At 37.7% G+C, this 19010-nt stretch overlaps 1 protein-coding gene across 1 annotated transcript in view; it reads left to right on the top strand.

Annotated features, from left to right (window-relative positions):
- LVRN (laeverin) overlaps positions 1-19010 on the top strand; it is a 78120-nt gene that overhangs the window by 28648 nt on the left and 30462 nt on the right. The window contains exons 6-12 of the mRNA XM_060235578.1: positions 7048-7161; positions 10505-10645; positions 11656-11721; positions 11826-11891; positions 12532-12701; positions 14045-14121; positions 18723-18862. Coding sequence (XP_060091561.1) covers positions 7048-7161; positions 10505-10645; positions 11656-11721; positions 11826-11891; positions 12532-12701; positions 14045-14121; positions 18723-18862 — 774 coding nt within the window. The remainder of the gene's footprint in view (positions 1-7047; positions 7162-10504; positions 10646-11655; positions 11722-11825; positions 11892-12531; positions 12702-14044; positions 14122-18722; positions 18863-19010) is intronic.

The following is a 19010-nucleotide window of genomic DNA, read 5'->3' as shown; positions in this document are numbered from 1 at the left end:
CATCACCAGCCCGGCCATCCATCAATAGATAGAGCTGGGTGTCATCTGCATATTGATGACAACCCAGCCCATACCTCCGTACGATCTGGGCAAGGGGGCGCATAAAGATGTTAAACAACATCGGGGAGAGAACTGCTCCCTGGGGCACGCCACAGTAAAGTGGGTGCCTCTGGGACAGCCCCCCCCAATTGCCACCCTTTGTCCCCGACCTTCAAGAAAGGAGGAGAGCCACTGTAAGGCTAGCCCCCGAATTCCTGCATCGGCGAGGCGGCAGATCAGCAGCCGATGGTCGACCATATCGAACGCAGCCAATAGGTCTAGCAGCAGCAGTATTGCCGAACCGCCTTGATCCAGTTGTCGTCAGAGGTCATCCATGAGGGCGACCAGGACTGTTTCCGTCCCATGGCCCGGGTCTAAGACGGAGGCATTATCCTCGACAAGCAGGGAAATGGAGAACCAGGGCTGAAACGGAATTTAAGTGGAGGCAAAAGACAAAGGGGGGGGGGGAACTCTCCTTCTTCTTCAAGGCTTCTAAAAGTTTCTGCCTACCTTGGTGACATTTACAATACCTGCATGAGGAGAACCACACCAATTTTTAGTTGTGGAAGAGACTTGATGACTGAATTTAAGTGATTTATTTTAAACCCTCCTCTGGGGAAGAAGTTTTGGACTTTGGGAAAGTTGCTTTCAAGTATACATGGATGTGAAGGACAGCTGGCTTAAAAGCAATTTGAAGCTTAAATTGAAGTGCTCTGAATGAATTTATAAGAGCTCTAACTTGACTTTTAAATGCTGGTGGGTATTTTATACTGACCTATAAGACTTTGGTTGGATGAAGATTACCTGTGCAGATTTCCAAAGTGATTCTCATTTCTTGTTGTTGGATGTTATGGACACAACCCTTTAACTTTGTTTTTACTTTTTTTTTCTTCCTGTGGTTGGAATATTTTTGATATGGTTTAAATATTTTTGGCTTTGGATTCATTTTTTTTTCACCCTTCTCTTGGATTATCAAATTTGGAATTTTTTCCTTATTTTCATTACTTTTTTCTTTGGGAATGCCTGGTTTTATTTTTTCTCTTGGATTATTTGTTTAATTTTTAACTTTTGATCTCACTTTTGGATTATAAATAGGGCATTCAGCCCTGGATTACAAATTTATACCTTGAAGTAGCTGAAAGACTTTGTAGTGACTTGGATTTTAATTGAACCATCATTGCTAGAAGACTTGTTATAGTGAATTGTTTCTGTTGTGGTGAACTGAATTGTTTTGCCTACGTACTATTAAGCGTGTTTTGCTAAAAAGTCTTTGTTTATTATTATTCCTACTATTGTTATGGGTATGACAAATTGTTGATAGAAGCTAAAAGGTTATTTTCTTTTCAAAACTATTTCATAATAACGGCATTGCTTGGTGGAGATTAGTTTATCTGTTATAAACAGGAACATAGAGTTCCAAAGCAAACTCTGAAGAGGCATCATTTAGACTTGGTGGCTGTGAGTGTACTTATTCTAATAAAAATGGAAAATAAAGCTGCAATTGGTTTTAAAGAAACAGTAAAAAAAACCCGAGGAAAACCACCAGTACCTTCACCCTGTGCTCCATCTGGGCTAGAGAAATTTACGACTATGTAGGAAGATATGAAAGAAATGCAAAGTACTCTACTGACTGCTATAGCACAACTGACTAGCAAAGTAGACAATATTGGTGAACAGATGGCAGAGATTAAACAAGAGCTTTTGGAAAACAGCAGACAAACAGCTGAGACTAATAAAGCCTTAAAAGTACTAGATGGCCAGATGACAGATAATACGCAAAAGGTGGAACAACTGGAAAAAGAACAAAATATACATGATTCTAGACTTTTGCAGTTGTAAGTAGATAGAACTGCCTATATGTTGAGGTTTCAAAACATACCAGAAGAGAAAACTGACTTACAGAAAATATTAAGTGAAGCCTTGGCTGAAATCTTACGGGTGACTCAAAGGATGGAAGAAGAGTTTGATCAAGTTAGACGGGTGCCATCAAGTTATACAAGATGAAACAAACTACCCAGTGAAATCCACTTGAAGCTTACAAGAAAGAGGATCAGAGATGACATTTTGAAGCAAGCAAGAGACAAAACTATGATGATAGCTGGAAATATGGTGAAAATTCTAAGTGAGGTACCTTGGCCAGTGAGACAAAAGAGGAGAGAATACCAAGCGTGAACAGATTTTCTGAGAGGAAGAGAAATACCCTACATGTGGTTAATGTTGGAAGGCCTTCTCTTTACTTACCAGGAGAAGAGGTACAGGATAAATTCTATCTTCAAAGCTCAGAATTTTCTGGATAGAGTGAAGGAAAAAGAAGGCAAGGAAAAGAAGGATGATGATGAAGAGGGAGAAAGTTCTGGTGAAGAGAATCCAAATGAACCACAGAGATATCCGACAAGACAGCAGACCAAAAAAGATTTTAAAAAGTGGTAAACAAAACCCATAATGGCCTCAATAGTTTCTATTAATGTAAATGAACTCAACTTTCCTGCCAAAAGGAGGAAGACTTTAGATATTTGACAAAAATGGAAATGGACATAATTTGTTTGCAAGAAACCCATATTTTAACTAAAGATCAACATCATTTGAAAAATAAAAAAATGGTAATTTATTTACAGTAACAGATATTAATAAGAAGAAAAGGGGAGTGGCAATATATATTAAGGACAAATTTAACCCACAATTGCAGTATGCCTCTGAAGATGGAAGAATTCTATTAGTGGAAATTACAGTGGACAATAAAAATAATTTATTGGCAAATATATATGCCCCAAATGACCAACAAAAGAAATTCTTTTAAGACTTGCGTCTTAAATTATCAAATTTGGAATATATAGAATATTGTCTAATAGGAGATTTTAATGCAGTTTCTGACATACAATTGGACAAAAAAATGCATAAGCAGACTAAAAGTAAAAGTCTCCAATTGCCAATAAGTTGGAAATTAGCAAAAGAATTGTATTTGGTTGCTGTATGGAGAACAAGACATCTAAATTCTAAAGATTTCACCTACTATTCTTCTAGCCACCAAACATGGTCAAAAATCTATATGTGTTGGCTTTCCGCAAATCTGATCAAAGATCTAGTTGAGACAGAAATTCAAACAAGAATTATTTCAGACCATAGTCCTGTAATGATAAAATTCAAAGGTACACGAATGAGAAGATCATGGAGGTTAAATATCTCAATTTTGAAAGATAAAGATTTCCTTAAAGAATCTAAGGTTGAAATGGAATCCTTTTTTAAATAGAATATAGCACAAGATGTAAAGATGAAAGTAGTCTGAGACACTGCTAAAGCTTATTTCAGGGGACTTGCAATTAGATATAGTATCAAGAAAAAGAAAGAACTGAAAATTTTCAAATACTAATGTCACAAGCTGGAAAAGGTGAAAAGAATCTTAAAAAACAACTGACAAAACATGAATTCCAAAATAAGGTGAAAAAAATAAAACATCAATTGAGTTTGATACTTATGGAGGAAACGGCAATAAAACTGAGGTATGCTAGACAAAAAAATTTTGAACATGCCAACAAGCCTGGAAGGTGGTTGGCTTATAGGATGAGAAAATAAAAGGCCAAAAGAATAATTTCAATCCTCAAAGATGAGAATAATAAAGAGAAAGCTGAAAAACAAGAGATATGTCAGAACAGTTCTGTAAAAATTTATATGAAGATAAGCAAGTTCATAAAATAGATCTAGAAGATTATATTAACCAAAACAATCTTAGTAAATTTACAGAGGAACAGCAAAAAATCTTAAATGAACCAATAGCAATAAGAAGAAAAAGAAGAAGAAGATGATATTGGATTTATATCCCGCCCTCCACTCCGAAGAGTCTCAGAGTGGCTCACAATCTCCTTTACCTTCCTCCCCCACAACAGACACCCTGTGAGGTGGGTGGGGCTGAGAGGGCTCTCACAGCAGCTGCCCTTTCAAGGACAACCTCTGCCAGAGCTATGGCTGACCCAAGGCCATTCCAGCAGGTGCAAGTGGAGGAGTGGGGAATCAAACCCGGTTCTCCCAGATAAGAGTCCGCACACTTAACCACTACACTACACCAAACTGGCTAAGAGAACTTGGAGACGTAATGGCATCCCAAAAGAATGGCAAAGCCCCGGGTCCAGATGGACTGCCTGCTGAATTCTATAAAGCCTATGAGGAGTCTTTATTATTACCATTTAAGTGTCTTATTGAAAAGATTCAAGATGAAGGCCAAATACCAGTTTCATGACAAGAAGCTACAATATCTTTGATTCCAAAAGAAGATTTGAAAGATATCAAAAACTACCGTCCAATCTCCCTTTTAAATGTGGACTATAAAATTTTTGCTGCAATATTGGCACAATGTTTGAAGAAATTTTACAATCTACAGTACATCATGATCAGGCAGGGTTCCTCCATAGAAGATACCTGAAAGATAATGTTAGAACAGTTTGTAATATTTTGGATTATTATGAAATCTATCCAGAGAAACAATTGGCTCTGATTTGCTTGGATGCTGAGAAGGCCTTCATTAATGTTCATTGGCAATTTATGCAACAGCAACTGAAAAGTATGGAATGTGGTAAAAAATTTCTGAGAGCAGTACAAGCAATATACTCTTTTCAAAGAGCAAGGGTGACAGTGAACGGCAAACTAACAGATGCAATTAATATTCAAAAAGGTACAAGACAAGGCTGTCTGCTGTCACCACTATTTTTTATTCTATCTCTAGAGATACTGAATAACCAAATAAGGGAAGGTACAAGTATTAAGGGAGCAGTGATAAAAGGTGAACAATATAAACTGAGAGCCTTTGCAGATTACCTAGTTTTTATACTAGAACAACTAATAGCTTCAATAGACTGTCTTATAAACAAGATCACACAATTTGGTTACTGGGCAGGATTGAAGATCAACTGCCACAAAATAAAATTTCTGACAAAGAATATGACAATGTAACAAATCCAATTTCTTCAGCAAAAATCAGGGTTTTTATATGAGAAAAGAATCAAATACCTAGGTGTGCTTATTTCAAATAAGTGCAGTAATTTAAAAACAGACAATTATTATAAACTACTTAAAGAAATTAAAAAAGATTTGGAAAAATGGCATGACTTGAATTTATCCTTAATGGGAAGAATAGCCTTAATAAAGATGAATATCCTTCCAAGGCTATTATTTTTGTTTCAAACTATTCCAGTATTTTTAAATAGTGAATTTTTTCAAGAATTGAATAAGATGGTCTCCAAATATAGTAAAGACAATGCAAGATTCCAAATTAAGAGCAGGTATGGGCCTTCCAGACTGGCAATTGTATCACAAAGCTTCTGTACTTTTGTGGGTAAGACACTGGATATTACTGAATGACAAGAGACAATTGTTGTTAGAGGGACATGATCTCACTATGGCATGGCATGTGTATCTATGGTATCAAAGACTTGAAGGCCATTCCTATTTTAAGAATCATTGGTTTTGGAAATCCTTGTATCATACGTGATCATGGTTAAAAATGAGAATTTATCAAAAAAATTCCAAGATGGGTCTCTCCAGTGGAAGCATTTTCTCATCCAAATCTTTTAAAACCAAATCAGAGTTATAGATATGATGACTTGTTGGGAAAAGACAATCAGCTGAAAACTAGAGAGGAGCTGGAAAATATGGATATTAAAATGAACTGGTGGTTGAGAATGCAAGTTGAATCTAGGTATGTCAAAGACAAGATGACAGGTTTCAATACGGAACAATACCCATTTGATAAAATACTTTTAGGTCCACAGGAAAATCCAGTCTCTAAACTATGTACATGTGTACTGCAGATAAAGACGCAAGACGAAGTTGTAAAAGATTGTATGGTTCAATGGGCAAAAATTTTTGGTCACAATATCACACTAGAACAATGGGAGGGATTGTGGAAGTTTAATGTTAAATTAACTAGGTCAGTAACTTTCAAAGAAAATTTGTATAAGATGTTTTATAGATGGTATTTGACTCTACAGAAATTGTGTAAGATCTATACTAATATGTCTAGCAAATGTTGGAAATGTACTAAACAGGTTGGTTCCTTTTACCATATGTGGTGGACATGTGAGATGGTGAAGAACTATTGGAAAATGGTTCATGAACTACTACAGAAGATTATGAAGACACAGATTCAATTTAGACCAGAATTGTTTTTATTAAATATATTCCCTGAGGACTATTCCAAAGAAATGAGACATTTGTTAGCACATTTCAATGATGTTTAGTTTAGAGATAATATTGACAATTTATGTATTTTAAGAAAGTATTGCAGATGTAGGCTTGTACTCTTTGAAAGTATTTTTATGCAGAATAAGATTAATATGTTTTTTTCCTATTCTTTCTATTTCCTACCCCTACTTTTCTGAAACTAATAAAACTTTTAAAATTTTTAAAAAGCTATTTTCCTGTACTATTTTATTACTGACATTATTTTCATTTGATAAGTACAAGCAGGGCCTTTTTTGATCAGGAACGCACAGGAACGCAGTTGCAGCTGGCTTGGTTTCAGGGTGTGTGGCCTAATATGCAAATGAGTCCCTGCTGGGCTTTTGCTACAAAAAAGCCCTGTGTGAAACAATGGTGACATCAGGAGGTGTGGCCTAATATGCAAATGAGTTCATGCTGGACCTTTTCTACCAAAAAGTTAGATGTTTTATATTTAGAAAAATAAAAATCCTGTGTTTATAATTTGAGAAGTGCTGCATTCCAAGCCTCATTATGCATTTCCTCATTTTATAAATAAGTGTCTCTTCTAAATTAAAATATAAGTAGTTGGGGAATTATGCATGGCTGTGTTATAAAACCACAGTCTCTTTCCTTTTAAATGCTGACTTTTACTTTTTTGTGGCTTTTCTAAAGGAGGATCTAGCTACTAAATTTCCACCAGTGGGAGGGCACTGCAGCATTCTCTTATTTATGCATATTACTTAAAGTCTTAAATTAGTCTCTTGCCAATAGGATCATGACAATAATTTGAAATAATATGTTCTTCCTTTTCTATTTAAGTGGTTTGGAAACCTGGTTACCATGGATTGGTGGAATGACATATGGCTCAATGAGGGATTTGCCACTTATTTTGAATACCTGTGTTCATACTACATTGAACCCAGTGTGCCTCTGGTAGGTGTGAATTTAAATTATTAGCATTTTTTGTACATTTTTCTTTGTTATATAACTTAGTTGTCATTTCTCTGAAATACATAGAAGCTATAAAGTGGTGTTTCTGTTGGGATCAATGAAAGAATCAAGAGGCATCAGTGTCAGGATATCAGTAGTGGGCCTCTTTTTGGGATATGGGTCTTGACAACTACACAGTAGTACCGATGGTGAACACTAGTGCTGAAGTTGTACTACTGATTTAGGATTTGACCCTAACAGTACAATCCTGAGCAGGTCTACTCAGAATCCTAATAAAGTGTAGTCAGTGGGGTTTACTCCCAGGAAAGTGTTCTTAGGATTGCACAATAAATGAAATAAATGTAGATATAGGGCCTCAGATTAGTTTGCATTTGTAGTAATGCCAATGATTTCTTTCTGTATCTTTTTAAAAGACATTTGCACATGACAGATACAGTAGACAGTGGTTTACAGTGCTGTGTTCATCTGTAGTTATTTCAGTATGATGAAAGCTTATTTTTAAGCCTAGCAACCCATACACTGAATTCATGGGATATCACAGTATTCAAAATCAGTTTGTCTCCATCTGTGGATATTTAAATCCATTGTTCAGGGCAGGGTGGAGATAAGGGAAATCATTCAAATAAACTTGGAGGATTCTCCAGGTTTTTTGGGGAAAAACCCCCCTGAGAAGTTTAAAAAACATTTTGGGGGTGTTATAGAACCACAAAACAGGAAAAAAAACCCCTTTCTGTGCAGGCCCAAGCAATATAAGCTTGCTGGCCCTGGGGAGGTGAGAGGAGACACGCAATCTTGTGCACCCTAATGCAGCTCATCCCTTCTTTCCTCTAGAGAATAGTAGACTAGGAGGAACAGGGAGAGCTACCACACCCGCAAGGTGGTGGTGCTGCAGGTAAGTGAGCAGGAGCAGAAACCACTGTTGCTCACCTTCATCCTGCCAGGTGGATGGGGAGGGAGGACCTTAGGGCCACCACCTTCTCTCTCTGCCTAACTTGTCTTGTAGGGTTTTTGCTGTGATGATAAAATGGTGGAAAGGAGAATGTTGTTGGGAGCAGCTGCTTTGAGGTGGAAAGAAAAGTGGGATATGAATATCTAAATAAATATAGAATTGGTATATGAATAAGTAGATGAGCCCAAAATGGTATATATATGTTTTGTTGCAGGGTCTGGTAGCCAGTGATGTTCTATTGTTATCTCTTTGGGGCCTATCTTGTGGTGAGGTATTGTGTACCAGTTCTGTACTCTTCAGTTTAGAATATTTGTTTGAAAATCCTTCAGGTGTGAGTTACCATCTAAGGAACTGGAGCAAATGTAGTCATAACGCAGTGGAGAGGTAAAATTTCCAGAAATTTTGAAGCCATGGAAAACAGAAAGGTTTTTTTCAGTCCTCTCCTCCCCCCCGCCAAAGAAAATGGAAGTTCGGGGAAAAATTAAAATATATGCAATACTCTCCTATTAAATCTAAACTAATTTTTGTGCTTTAACAACATAAAATCCATTATTTATAACCTACTTAGCATATAAACGTAATATTTGAAATATTTATAGGATTCGAAGGTATAAAAATTACAAATATACACAACATTTGAGAGAAAACTGTAAGCTGACATACTCTTTGCTACCTTAGCACAGGTACTTTAGTTACAGCAAGATGGTGTTGTGTTCTTTCTGTGGTTTCACTCTCAATAAAACTTCTCTCACCTTCTTCTGATATTTTTTCCCTTCTATCAAGGAAGGGTAATAAGCTACTAATTACCCAGACTCTGGGTAAAGATGTCACAGTGGTTTGAGGAAGAGGTGCAAAGGTCAACCACAAGGGAACAGTCAAGTCCAAAGGACAACAAAAGGCAATGAAAGCCTTGCATGCTCCCCTCATGAAAGTTAGGTATCCTTCTAGGAGCAGAAATGCATTGTGAATTTATGAGCAGTATATGTCTACAGCATGCCCAAACTGACTTTAAAAGAATTTCACTCTTTCTAAAAAGAGAAAATATTTCATATGAATTTTTTCAGGATTCCCCAAAGTTTTTCCATCAGAAAAATTGAAGCGGGGAGGAAGGCCTTGGATTGAAAACAATCCATCACAATCTATCAGGCCGATTTACCTCACAAGATTATGGTTGTTGTACAGATTAAGTAGAGGAGGAGAGAGCAATGTGAGAAGCTGCTTTGGGTCCTGATAAGGGAGAAAAGCAGGATATAAATAATCAATCAATCAATAAACAATTGTTCCCTCCTGATCCACTCTTCTGCCACTTTGGTGATACCTTGCAATGGGTGTCTTGTCTACAGAGCTTTTGTGCTACCACTGAGCTGAATTACTCCGATTAACCTCTCAAATGGAGGTTAAAATGGGAAAGTGATGGCCTGATTATTTGAAACATCCATCCTGCATTTTCAGACTGGACACAGGGAGATGGTTGACCAAAAATGATTTATGCATTAGAAGAAGAAGATGATATTGGATTTATATCCCGCCCTCCACTCCGAAGAGTCTCAGAGCAGCTCACAATCTCTTTTACCTTCCTCCCTCGCAACAGACACCCTGTGAGGTGGGTGGGGCTGGAGAGGTCTCTCACAGCAGCTGCCCTGTCAAGGACAACCTCTGCCAGAGCTATGACTGACCCAAGGCCATGCTAGCAGGTGCAAGTGGAGGAGTTGGGAATCAAATCTGGTTCTCCCAAATAAGAGTCTGCACACTTAACCACTATACCAAACTGGCTCTCATTAGCTTACTCTGGGTATGCTGAGTGGAATGGAACATATGGACCACTCAGTGTACAGTGCCTCCCAGTTTGCTACACTAGGCTCAGTTCAAGGTGCTGATATTGACCTTTAAAGCCCTATATGGTTTGGGTCAGCATACCTGAAGCACTGCCTACTCCCATATGAATCTTGGGAGACTCTGCTTCAGGTTCTTCGCCATCTGAGGCTAGATGGGTGGCAACACAAGGAAGTGCCCTCTGGATCATGGTGCCTTAACTTCAGAACTTCATTTCCAGGAAGGTTCATCTTTTTCCCTCTATTTTTGCCTTCTATTTTGTTTTGTGTTCCCCTTACTAATTCTTATTAGCTGTTTATGAGGGTTTTTTGTGTTTATATTTTTATGTTTTATATTGTCTTTAATTTAATTATTTTTATTATTTCAAATAGATTTGCTTTTAAAATGTTTTAATGACTAAAATATTTTAAAGTTCGCTGCCTTGAGGACCCTTGATTAAGTGGAAAGGCAGCATAGAAATGTTGTAAGTAAAAATAATAAAAAGAGTAACTTGAAATATCTTTTGTTTTTAAGTAAATCTCAGTATTTTATTGTTATTTTCAGAACATAGCCTTTACCAATAATGTTTTATTACCTATGCTGGACATAGATGATGAAATGCCAGCTTGGTCTTTATCAGACAAAGAAGAAACAAAAGAAACAGATTCATTATATGAACTATTTAATGAACACACATACCAGAAGGTAAAAACAGAAACAAGTCTTTTGTACTAAGTTTACTTATTTATTTATAAATTAAATTGATAAATTGCCCTCCCTTGAGTACACGAGGCTCAGGGTGGTGTACAGCAGTTATTGCACAAAAATATTTACACATGACTTGAAAAGAAGCAGCATTGAATTGTCACTGAAAATCACTATGGTGATATTTATCAGATGGCACAAGGCAAGGAGCCTAGTCTTTCTGTTGAAATGAACAGTTGGCAGAACCTTTATGACAAGAACCTTCATGTATATCAAAGTTCCATGGAGAGAAAGAAATGAGTCAATTAGGAGTAATATGTGGAAACATGCTCCATTCAAATCATTGGTTCTTGTTTCCATATTATGGGCACAAAGATACCCATGTGATCATGTGTACACTTAGATTGGTGCAAACTTGAAATTATTGGATTACTTCTTGCCTTATGCTCACAAAGGGGTCTGAATAAGTTCAGGCACATTTCTTGCACCATTCAGGAAGCACGTGTCCTTAGATTAATGTGATTAGAGATGAGGGTCTTCAGGGCATTGGGCATGATTGTAAGACAGGTTTGAATCCTTTACAAAATTTCATAAGAGATGTTACAAGTGTCCTTTATTCTTCAGTATATCATTTATTAATGTTACAAAGGGAGCCATAGAATGCACATACTCATTGGATGCAGACAAGGAACTTTCAGTTATTAGTACACAAACATTTTAGTGGTTATACACTGACCATGCATATCTGTTTGTCTGCTGTGTTAAAAAAAAAAGAATCCCTTCTGTAGTGGTTGTCAAATATTCAGATATTCAGCTACCTAAACAATTGAACCTTTCCTTAAAATAAATTATTTATATAAATTTATAAATTCTTGATTTTTCATTTTTGAAAGAAATAATGTACAACACAATGAATGAATAAGAGAAGCGTATTTTGAATGTGAATGTCAATATTAAATGTTTTGTATTTTCATAACTCCCGATTTTACTTCTTTTTTTAAATAACATAGGGGGCTTCCATTGTCCGAATGCTTTCCAGCTTTATAAGTGAAAAACTATTCATCAAAGCACTTAATGTAAGTTTGGAAAAATAACTGCACAAATAGAATTTCAGAAATGTGACTGAAGGGGATTAATGTAAAAAAGTGTGAATTTCTTAATGGCTCTTGTTTTATTGCAGTCATACCTGAATGCGTTTTCATTTACAAATTCCATCCAGGATGATCTCTGGAATCATGTTCAAAAGGTGATTAAAACATGTACTTTCACCCCTATCAATCTTTATAACAAATGGGGCACTGTCTATCCTAATAAGATACACAGTATATGCCAGGCTGTTCTGTCAGCCTGGGCTTATAGGTCAGCATCATCTTTCTTCACCATTGTCTTGCTTTGGTTCTGCTCCTGTCTATATGACTATGTTTATTTAAATAGCCATAAATAAAAGCTTCCACATTAGGCTTCATTTGTCTAAGCAGTCATTCTGTGGGTCCTGTGCTGATAGCTCGGACATTGTTTCTCAGGTCTTGGCTTGCTTATGTTTGACTCCAGTCCAGCGTCTTCCTTAGTTCCTTCAAGTAAGTAGCCCACTTGTGGGATAGGGCAGGATATAAATAAAATAATAGCCATGTTGCTCTGAAGCAGCAAAACAAAGTTTGAGTCCGGTGCCACCTTTAAGACCAACAAAGTTTTATTCAAGGTATAAGCTTTCGTGTGCACACACATTTCATATGAAGTATGCTTGCACACAAAAGTTTATTCCTGTTTTCTTTGCAAAAACTGAAATGTCATCTGGTACTTATGATCTGAAGTCTCTGATGCTGGAATAAATATAAAGTATCTGCAAAGTGAAGACAATTATTTCTAACCCAAAACATTTCTCTTAGATAGTCGATAAACAGACTGACCTGCATTTGCCAGCACCAGTAAAAGTTATAATGGACTCTTGGACCTGCCAGAGTGGCTTTCCATTCCTAACTGTAAATCTGTCCACTGGGAATATCACACAGGATCAGTTTTATGATGAAAAAGACAAGAATGATACCAGTACTTCCAAGTATGCATTGTTTAGCTTTTTTAAAAAAGCATCCAGTATTTCAGAAATTTATTTAGCTGTTTTATTTGTTTCCTGTCATATGAAACTGAAAGGCTGCTTCTGGATTGGCTCCAATTTTTGCTCATGCTTTCCCAGTTCCCCTCCTTAATACAGCACCTTTTGCACAGAGTTTTTGTACATGCAGGTTCCATGATTCCCAGCACAGCTGTTTTGATGGTCATTGGTGACCCCCTTCTCCTTTTATCACTAGTGGAAAAGCTGATTGGATCCAGGCCAAAACAGTTTGTGAGAACATCTGAGAAGCCTCAGGAATCTGGGAGGAATCCACTGCTGCTAGGGGGGAAATGCCACCTAGAACTTTCATTTCCAGAGACCCTGAGGAGGAACGCTGCAGCTAGGAGCTAGAATAAGGAGCTTCTTAGTGTCTGTTCTTCAAGTCAATGAACAGTGTAGCTAGAATGGTTCCTTTAGTCAGACAGAAGAGTGAGGATGAGGGCTGTAGTACACCACTTATGCTAAAATAGGGTTGCCAAGTCCAATTCAAGAAATATCTGGGGACTTTGGGGGTGGAGCCAGGAGACTTTGGGGGGTAGGGCCAGGAGACATTAGGGGTGGAGCCAAGATCAAGGCTGTGACAAGCGTAATTGAACTCCAAAGGGAGTTCTGGCCATCACATTTAAAGGGACGGCACACTTTTTCAATTCCTCCCTCCCATAGGAAATAATGAAGGATAGGGGCACCTTCTTTTGGGGCTCATAGAATTGGACCCCCCAGTCCAATCTTTTTGAAACTTGGGGGGTATTTGGTGTCTCTACCCCAAAAAACAGCCCCCCCAGAGCCCTGGATACCCATGGATCAATTCTCATTGATTTTCTATAGGAATAAATCTCCCTAGGGAATAACAGAGTTCCCAGCAGACATTTCCCTCCCCTCCCCCCGCTTTCTGACGACCCTGAAGCGGGGGGAGGGCCTCCAAACCGGGAAATCCCCTGCCCCCACTTGGGGATTGGCAACCCTATGCTAAAATGATATGCATTTTTATAATCAGTTTGCCATTCTTCTGTGCAATGCCAGGATGCTCACCTTTCTGCATGCTGTACTTATTTGCCATAACACGGTTCTTGGGGAGTGGAGATTCCTACAAGACAAAGCAAATTCAGAAAGAGTTTGGAGATTTTGAGAAGCTTTGCCATAGCCTATAGCAAGGAAGCCTTACTTCATATTTGCATGGTCTTTAATGCATGACAAATACTAAAGAAATGAAAGCTAGAATGAAAAATGTGTTTGAACATTTTATTTACACATTTCTTAACATTCATTAACCACATTTGTTTTTAATTAAGTAACACCTGGATTATTCCGATTTCTTGGATAAGAAATGGAACTGTACAGCCTTTACTATGGCTTGATAAGAAAAGCAGTAAGTATTTTTATTAAATTTAAGAAAGCATTTACTGTTTGCAGAACAGAATCTAGAATAGCTGTAACAAATATCCTCAGTTAATGCATTTTAGTCATGTATTATGTTAATTTCAAGGGTCCACAAATTTTGTTTGTTAATAGCCAGTCATGTTTCTACTAGACAGCTGTGAAGTCTACTCCTCCTATAATACTGCAGGAATATTATATCCATTTATAAAAACTGATTGATTTTCATGAGGTTGAGTGAAAAGGTATGTAAACCAATATTGGATCCTGTGGAAAAGCTTGCAAAAGGAAATGGCAGAGTACATATTTCCCTGCCTTCCTTTTTCCCAGCAGCAGCTGCTGCTCATCTTGAAAATAGTCTTTGTGTATTGTTTCATGAAATAATTTTTTTTAGAAATGGAAAATTTTCTACAGAAAACTAAAGAACTGAAAATGTTTTGTCTAATATCTCTGTAGCTCTATGATGGTGTGCTGGCTGGTATTATAAGATATTGTAATCTGATGGAAGATGTAAAAATGGTCCACTTCCAAACCTGCTAATAACCAACATACCTTGCAAAAATAGTATTTTTCTGTGTAGTCTGGAGATGCCCTAACAATTTTGCTATCTAAACTTGTGACTGGAGGCCACTGTGGAGGTAAAGAGCAAGAGCTGACCTCTCTACCCCTTATTTTGCATCCACCAGCAGTATTTAAAGAACAGGAAGTTATAATTCCAGAATGTTACCCATGTTAGCCTGTTGCAAGTAAGATTACAAATAGCCTATGACAAGCTCTAAATCAGGGGTGTTGAACTCATTTGTTATGAGGGACAGATTTGACATAAATGAGACATTGTCAGGCCGAGCCATGTGGGTCATAAAATGTAATGCCAGGTAGCAGACATATAAACTTTATAAAGGGCACAAACACAATTAAAGATTTTTTTACTTAAAATAAAACATGCTTAAAACATTAGCACACTTGCAATATTTTGTTTTACAGTCTCTGATAAATATCACCTCTTGCTATGAATTATTGCATAAAAAACTGCAGACAATGTCTGTTCTGTAACAATCTTGAATGTGCTGTTCAGTTGTTGTTCAGGTGTGCACATCTGTAAGTTGCAAACCTACTTTTCTTTTATTGACATTAATTACAGAGATCTGTAATTGCTTTGAGCTTAAGACACAGAGGAAAACAATGAAGCAGTTGGGCATTGTGAGCTTTTGTACAGAAGCTGCTTCATGTGCTAGTCAAGAACATGTGAAGGCACCATGGCACAGAATGAGGGCTATGTGCTTGTCTACAAAGCTATAGTCTTCCGCAGAAAAATAACTACAACTCCTATGTGGCATTGCAAGAACAGAGAGACAGCTATGTATCAGCCTACTTATTATCTGGGAAGTCTTAAGTTTAAGATCACCATTCAAAGGAAAATGTGAAAGAAAAATCAAGGGAAATTTGCTGAGTAAACCTGGGCTGTACACACACTCTCAGCTTAATGCTGGCTTGTTATTTCTCTTCTAAATAGTTCACATGCTTTCCTATTGAGAAAGTCTGGAGAGCATGAATACAGTGAAAAAGAGGAGGGAATCCAGTTGTACCCATAACAAGCCCAACAAAACTCACTCTCTCTCTGTGTTTAGCAAGGCAAAAAGCTCATACCTTCAATAAAACATCGCTAGCCTTAAAAGTGCTTTCTTTCAGTTGTTTCCTTTTAAATGGGTTGCCAGGTCATGGCGACATTTGGGGGTCCATATACCCCTAGATTTGTCCAAATTATTTGACGTCAACTTTAAACAATTATTTGCGTCAATTAAAACTGACTTAATTATTTGGGCTAAACTACAACTCAACTTGGTCGAAAAGATTGACTTGTTAAAAATATTTGTCCTGCCCAAATTTCTTTTTTTATTCCGGAACCTACCTATTCATATCTCAGATAAGGATATGAAAACGTGGCAACAATGCCTGTCTTCTTTTATCTGGGACAACAAGAAACCCAGGATTTCATATCAGGTTCTCTCTAGACCACTCAGTATGGGAGGATTGGCAGCACCACTACTGAACAGCTACTACGTGGCGGCTCAGCTACGAAGCGCTTTATTCTATGCCAGAAAAGAATGCCATCTGTCCTGGGTCCAAATCGAAGCTGCTAGCATCTATCCTCTGCACCTTAGGGAGTTCCTCTGGAATTCTAAAACGGACAGAGCTAAAGTGCAGTTAACTAATCCTTTTTTACGTTCCACCCTAGAGGTATGGGATAAGTATAGGATATCTATGGTTCAGCCTTCCTCCCCAGTTATGGCCTTTCTGGGCCAATCTTGGTTTCCTCCAGGAAATCCCGAAGGCAGTTTTAAAACGTGGAGACAGTTCCACATCTTAAGGATAACGGATGTAAGTTCAAGGGGAAAGTTGCTTACTAGAGAACAATTGGAATCTAAATATAAGACTAATATCCCTTGGTTTGAATATTATCAGCTTTTTGATACCTTAAACAGGGTAATCCCGGTTATGATTCCTGCTAATAGTGTAAATATCGTTGAGAAATTAATTTTAAATGAAGACACACATAGGAAAGGTGTGATTACAAAGATTTATACTTTATTGAATCAAAAAAGCTGGTCACTAGAGTCACATCAGCAAAAAGCATGGAGCAAAGAGTGTTCTCTTGACTTATCGGAGGAGAGGTGGTCTATTTTGTGGTCATCTTCTTTAAGTAAATCGAGGTGCACAAACTTCAGGCTCCAGCAGTATAAGTTATCTTTGCGCTGGTACCTAACCCCTCTGTCTCTGAGCCACGCGCGAAAAGGTTTTGCTCCCCTCTGCTGGAAAGGATGTGGGGAAATAGGGTCCTTCTTTCACTGCTGGTGGGCTTGCCCAAAACTCCAATCTTTTTGGAATGCTTTGATAAACAAAATTGAAATCATTACAAACGAATCAATTCCCCGTACCCCAGAATCTATTCTACTCAATTTCTGGCCAAACAATAATTTTACTAAACAAAAGAAAGAGCTGATTGCTCTCTTGATCCTGGCTGGGAAAATTCTGGTAGCGAAATACTGGAAAGCTGCTAGAATTCCTTCGTTAACCCTATGGTTCCAGAAAGTGTGGGATATAATCATTCAAGATAAAATTACATCACAACTTATTTTTACAGACAATTCTAGTGCAGCCGAAAGCTTTATGGAAAAATGGTTTGTCTTCTTTGACTATGTAAATGCTAACTCTTCAAAGAAAAATGAAATGCCAAAAAAATATTTAAACTTTATTCTACTTTAAAACGTAGAATTCAAAGAGGTGAGCCCATCGTATTGGGCTGTGGATATTGGAGTAACAACAGGTCTTAGTTGGATTTTTCCCCTCCCCCCCCTTTTTTTTTTGATGTTATATTTTGTATTACTGCTTGTATTTACAATGCATATGTTTGAAACTTGAAGTAATAGTGAAAATAAAAAATTTGAGTTTAAAAAAAAAAATGCTTTCTTTGTATCTCTCCCAATGGTGGGGACTGGGCAAAGAAAGCTGGAGCTCTTTCCTTCCTTCCCCATGGGACAAGGAGAGGGAGGAGCTTCAACCACTAAAAGAAAGAGAGGCTCGGCTCAGTAGCTCTGCAGGGTGATTGATTGAGCCTGGCAAACTTAATCAACACAGCAGAGCTATAGAGCCAAGCTACTTCATTGGCTGATGCTCCTCCTCCCTTTGGGAAAAGTGAGGGGGAAGAGGGAAAGAGCAGGGAGAGGCTGCTTTGCTGGCTGGCTTATCAGGGGAGAGAAACACAAAATGGCAACCGGACAAAGTAGGCAAGGAAGAATGAAGCAGACAACAGCCAGTTGTTAGAGGGCCTGATTGAAACCCTCTGGGGGACAGATCTGGCCCACGGGCCATATGTTTGACACCATGCTCTAAATGAGCCTTCTTAAAAACTGAAGCATTTATTATTGCATAATCTTAATTTAAACCAAAGCAGACTTTATCAGATGTATCTGGTGAACTCTGATTCATACCACAACAAAAGTGTTAGTTTTTGAAGTGCTACAAGATTCTGCTATTAAGCTACAATTGTGCCTTTCTATCTTATGTACCAACTTGTGGTCCATCCTTAGTGTGGTCTGGTCTAGTGCATTATCTCATGAGATGAGATGAACTTTTGGTTTATTTGATTCATACATTACAGCAAGCAGAGTTTAGTACTTCTTCACCCAAAGGGTGATTAACATGTGGAATTCACTGCCACAGGAGGTGGTGGCGTCCACAAGCATAGCCACCTTCAAGAAGGGGTTAGATAAAAATATGGAGCAGAGGTCCATCAGTGGCTATTAGCCACAGTGTGTGTGTGTGTGTGTGTGTGTGTGTGTATATATATATATATATATATATATATATATATATATATATATATATATATATATATATATATATATATTTGGCCGCTGTGTGACACAGAATGTTGGACTGGATGGGCCATTGGCCTGATCTAACATGGCTTCTCTTATGTAGTACTTTTGCATTTAATTTTATGTTAGTCATGAATCCTGCGTCTTCATTGGCTTGTACACTTTTGTAGAAGCTAATCACTGAATTAATGCTGTTTTTCCATGCTGCCTTCAGAAGTATTTCCTGAAATAAAAGTATCAGATTCAGAACATGACTGGATTATTTTAAATGTGAATATGACTGGTTACTATAGAGTTAACTATGACCAATCCAACTGGAGAAGATTGGCCAAGATTCTTGAAAGTGACCCAAAGGTAAGGTTGTATCTGTAACCACTGGAAAGTGTCCACAGATTTTGTCTGGGCTTGAGAGCCAACTGTTATTTTCTGCTACCCACCTGTGAAATTCAACCCCACTCCAGTGCTGCCTGCAATACGAAGTCTTAGACTGATCAGACCGTAC

The sequence above is a fragment of the Heteronotia binoei genome, chromosome 4, assembly GCF_032191835.1.
Source record: "Heteronotia binoei isolate CCM8104 ecotype False Entrance Well chromosome 4, APGP_CSIRO_Hbin_v1, whole genome shotgun sequence".
NCBI classification, from domain to species: domain Eukaryota; kingdom Metazoa; phylum Chordata; class Lepidosauria; order Squamata; family Gekkonidae; genus Heteronotia; species Heteronotia binoei.
The sequence above is the reverse complement of the archived record's forward strand: the minus strand, read 5'-3'. Positions and strand labels throughout refer to the sequence as shown.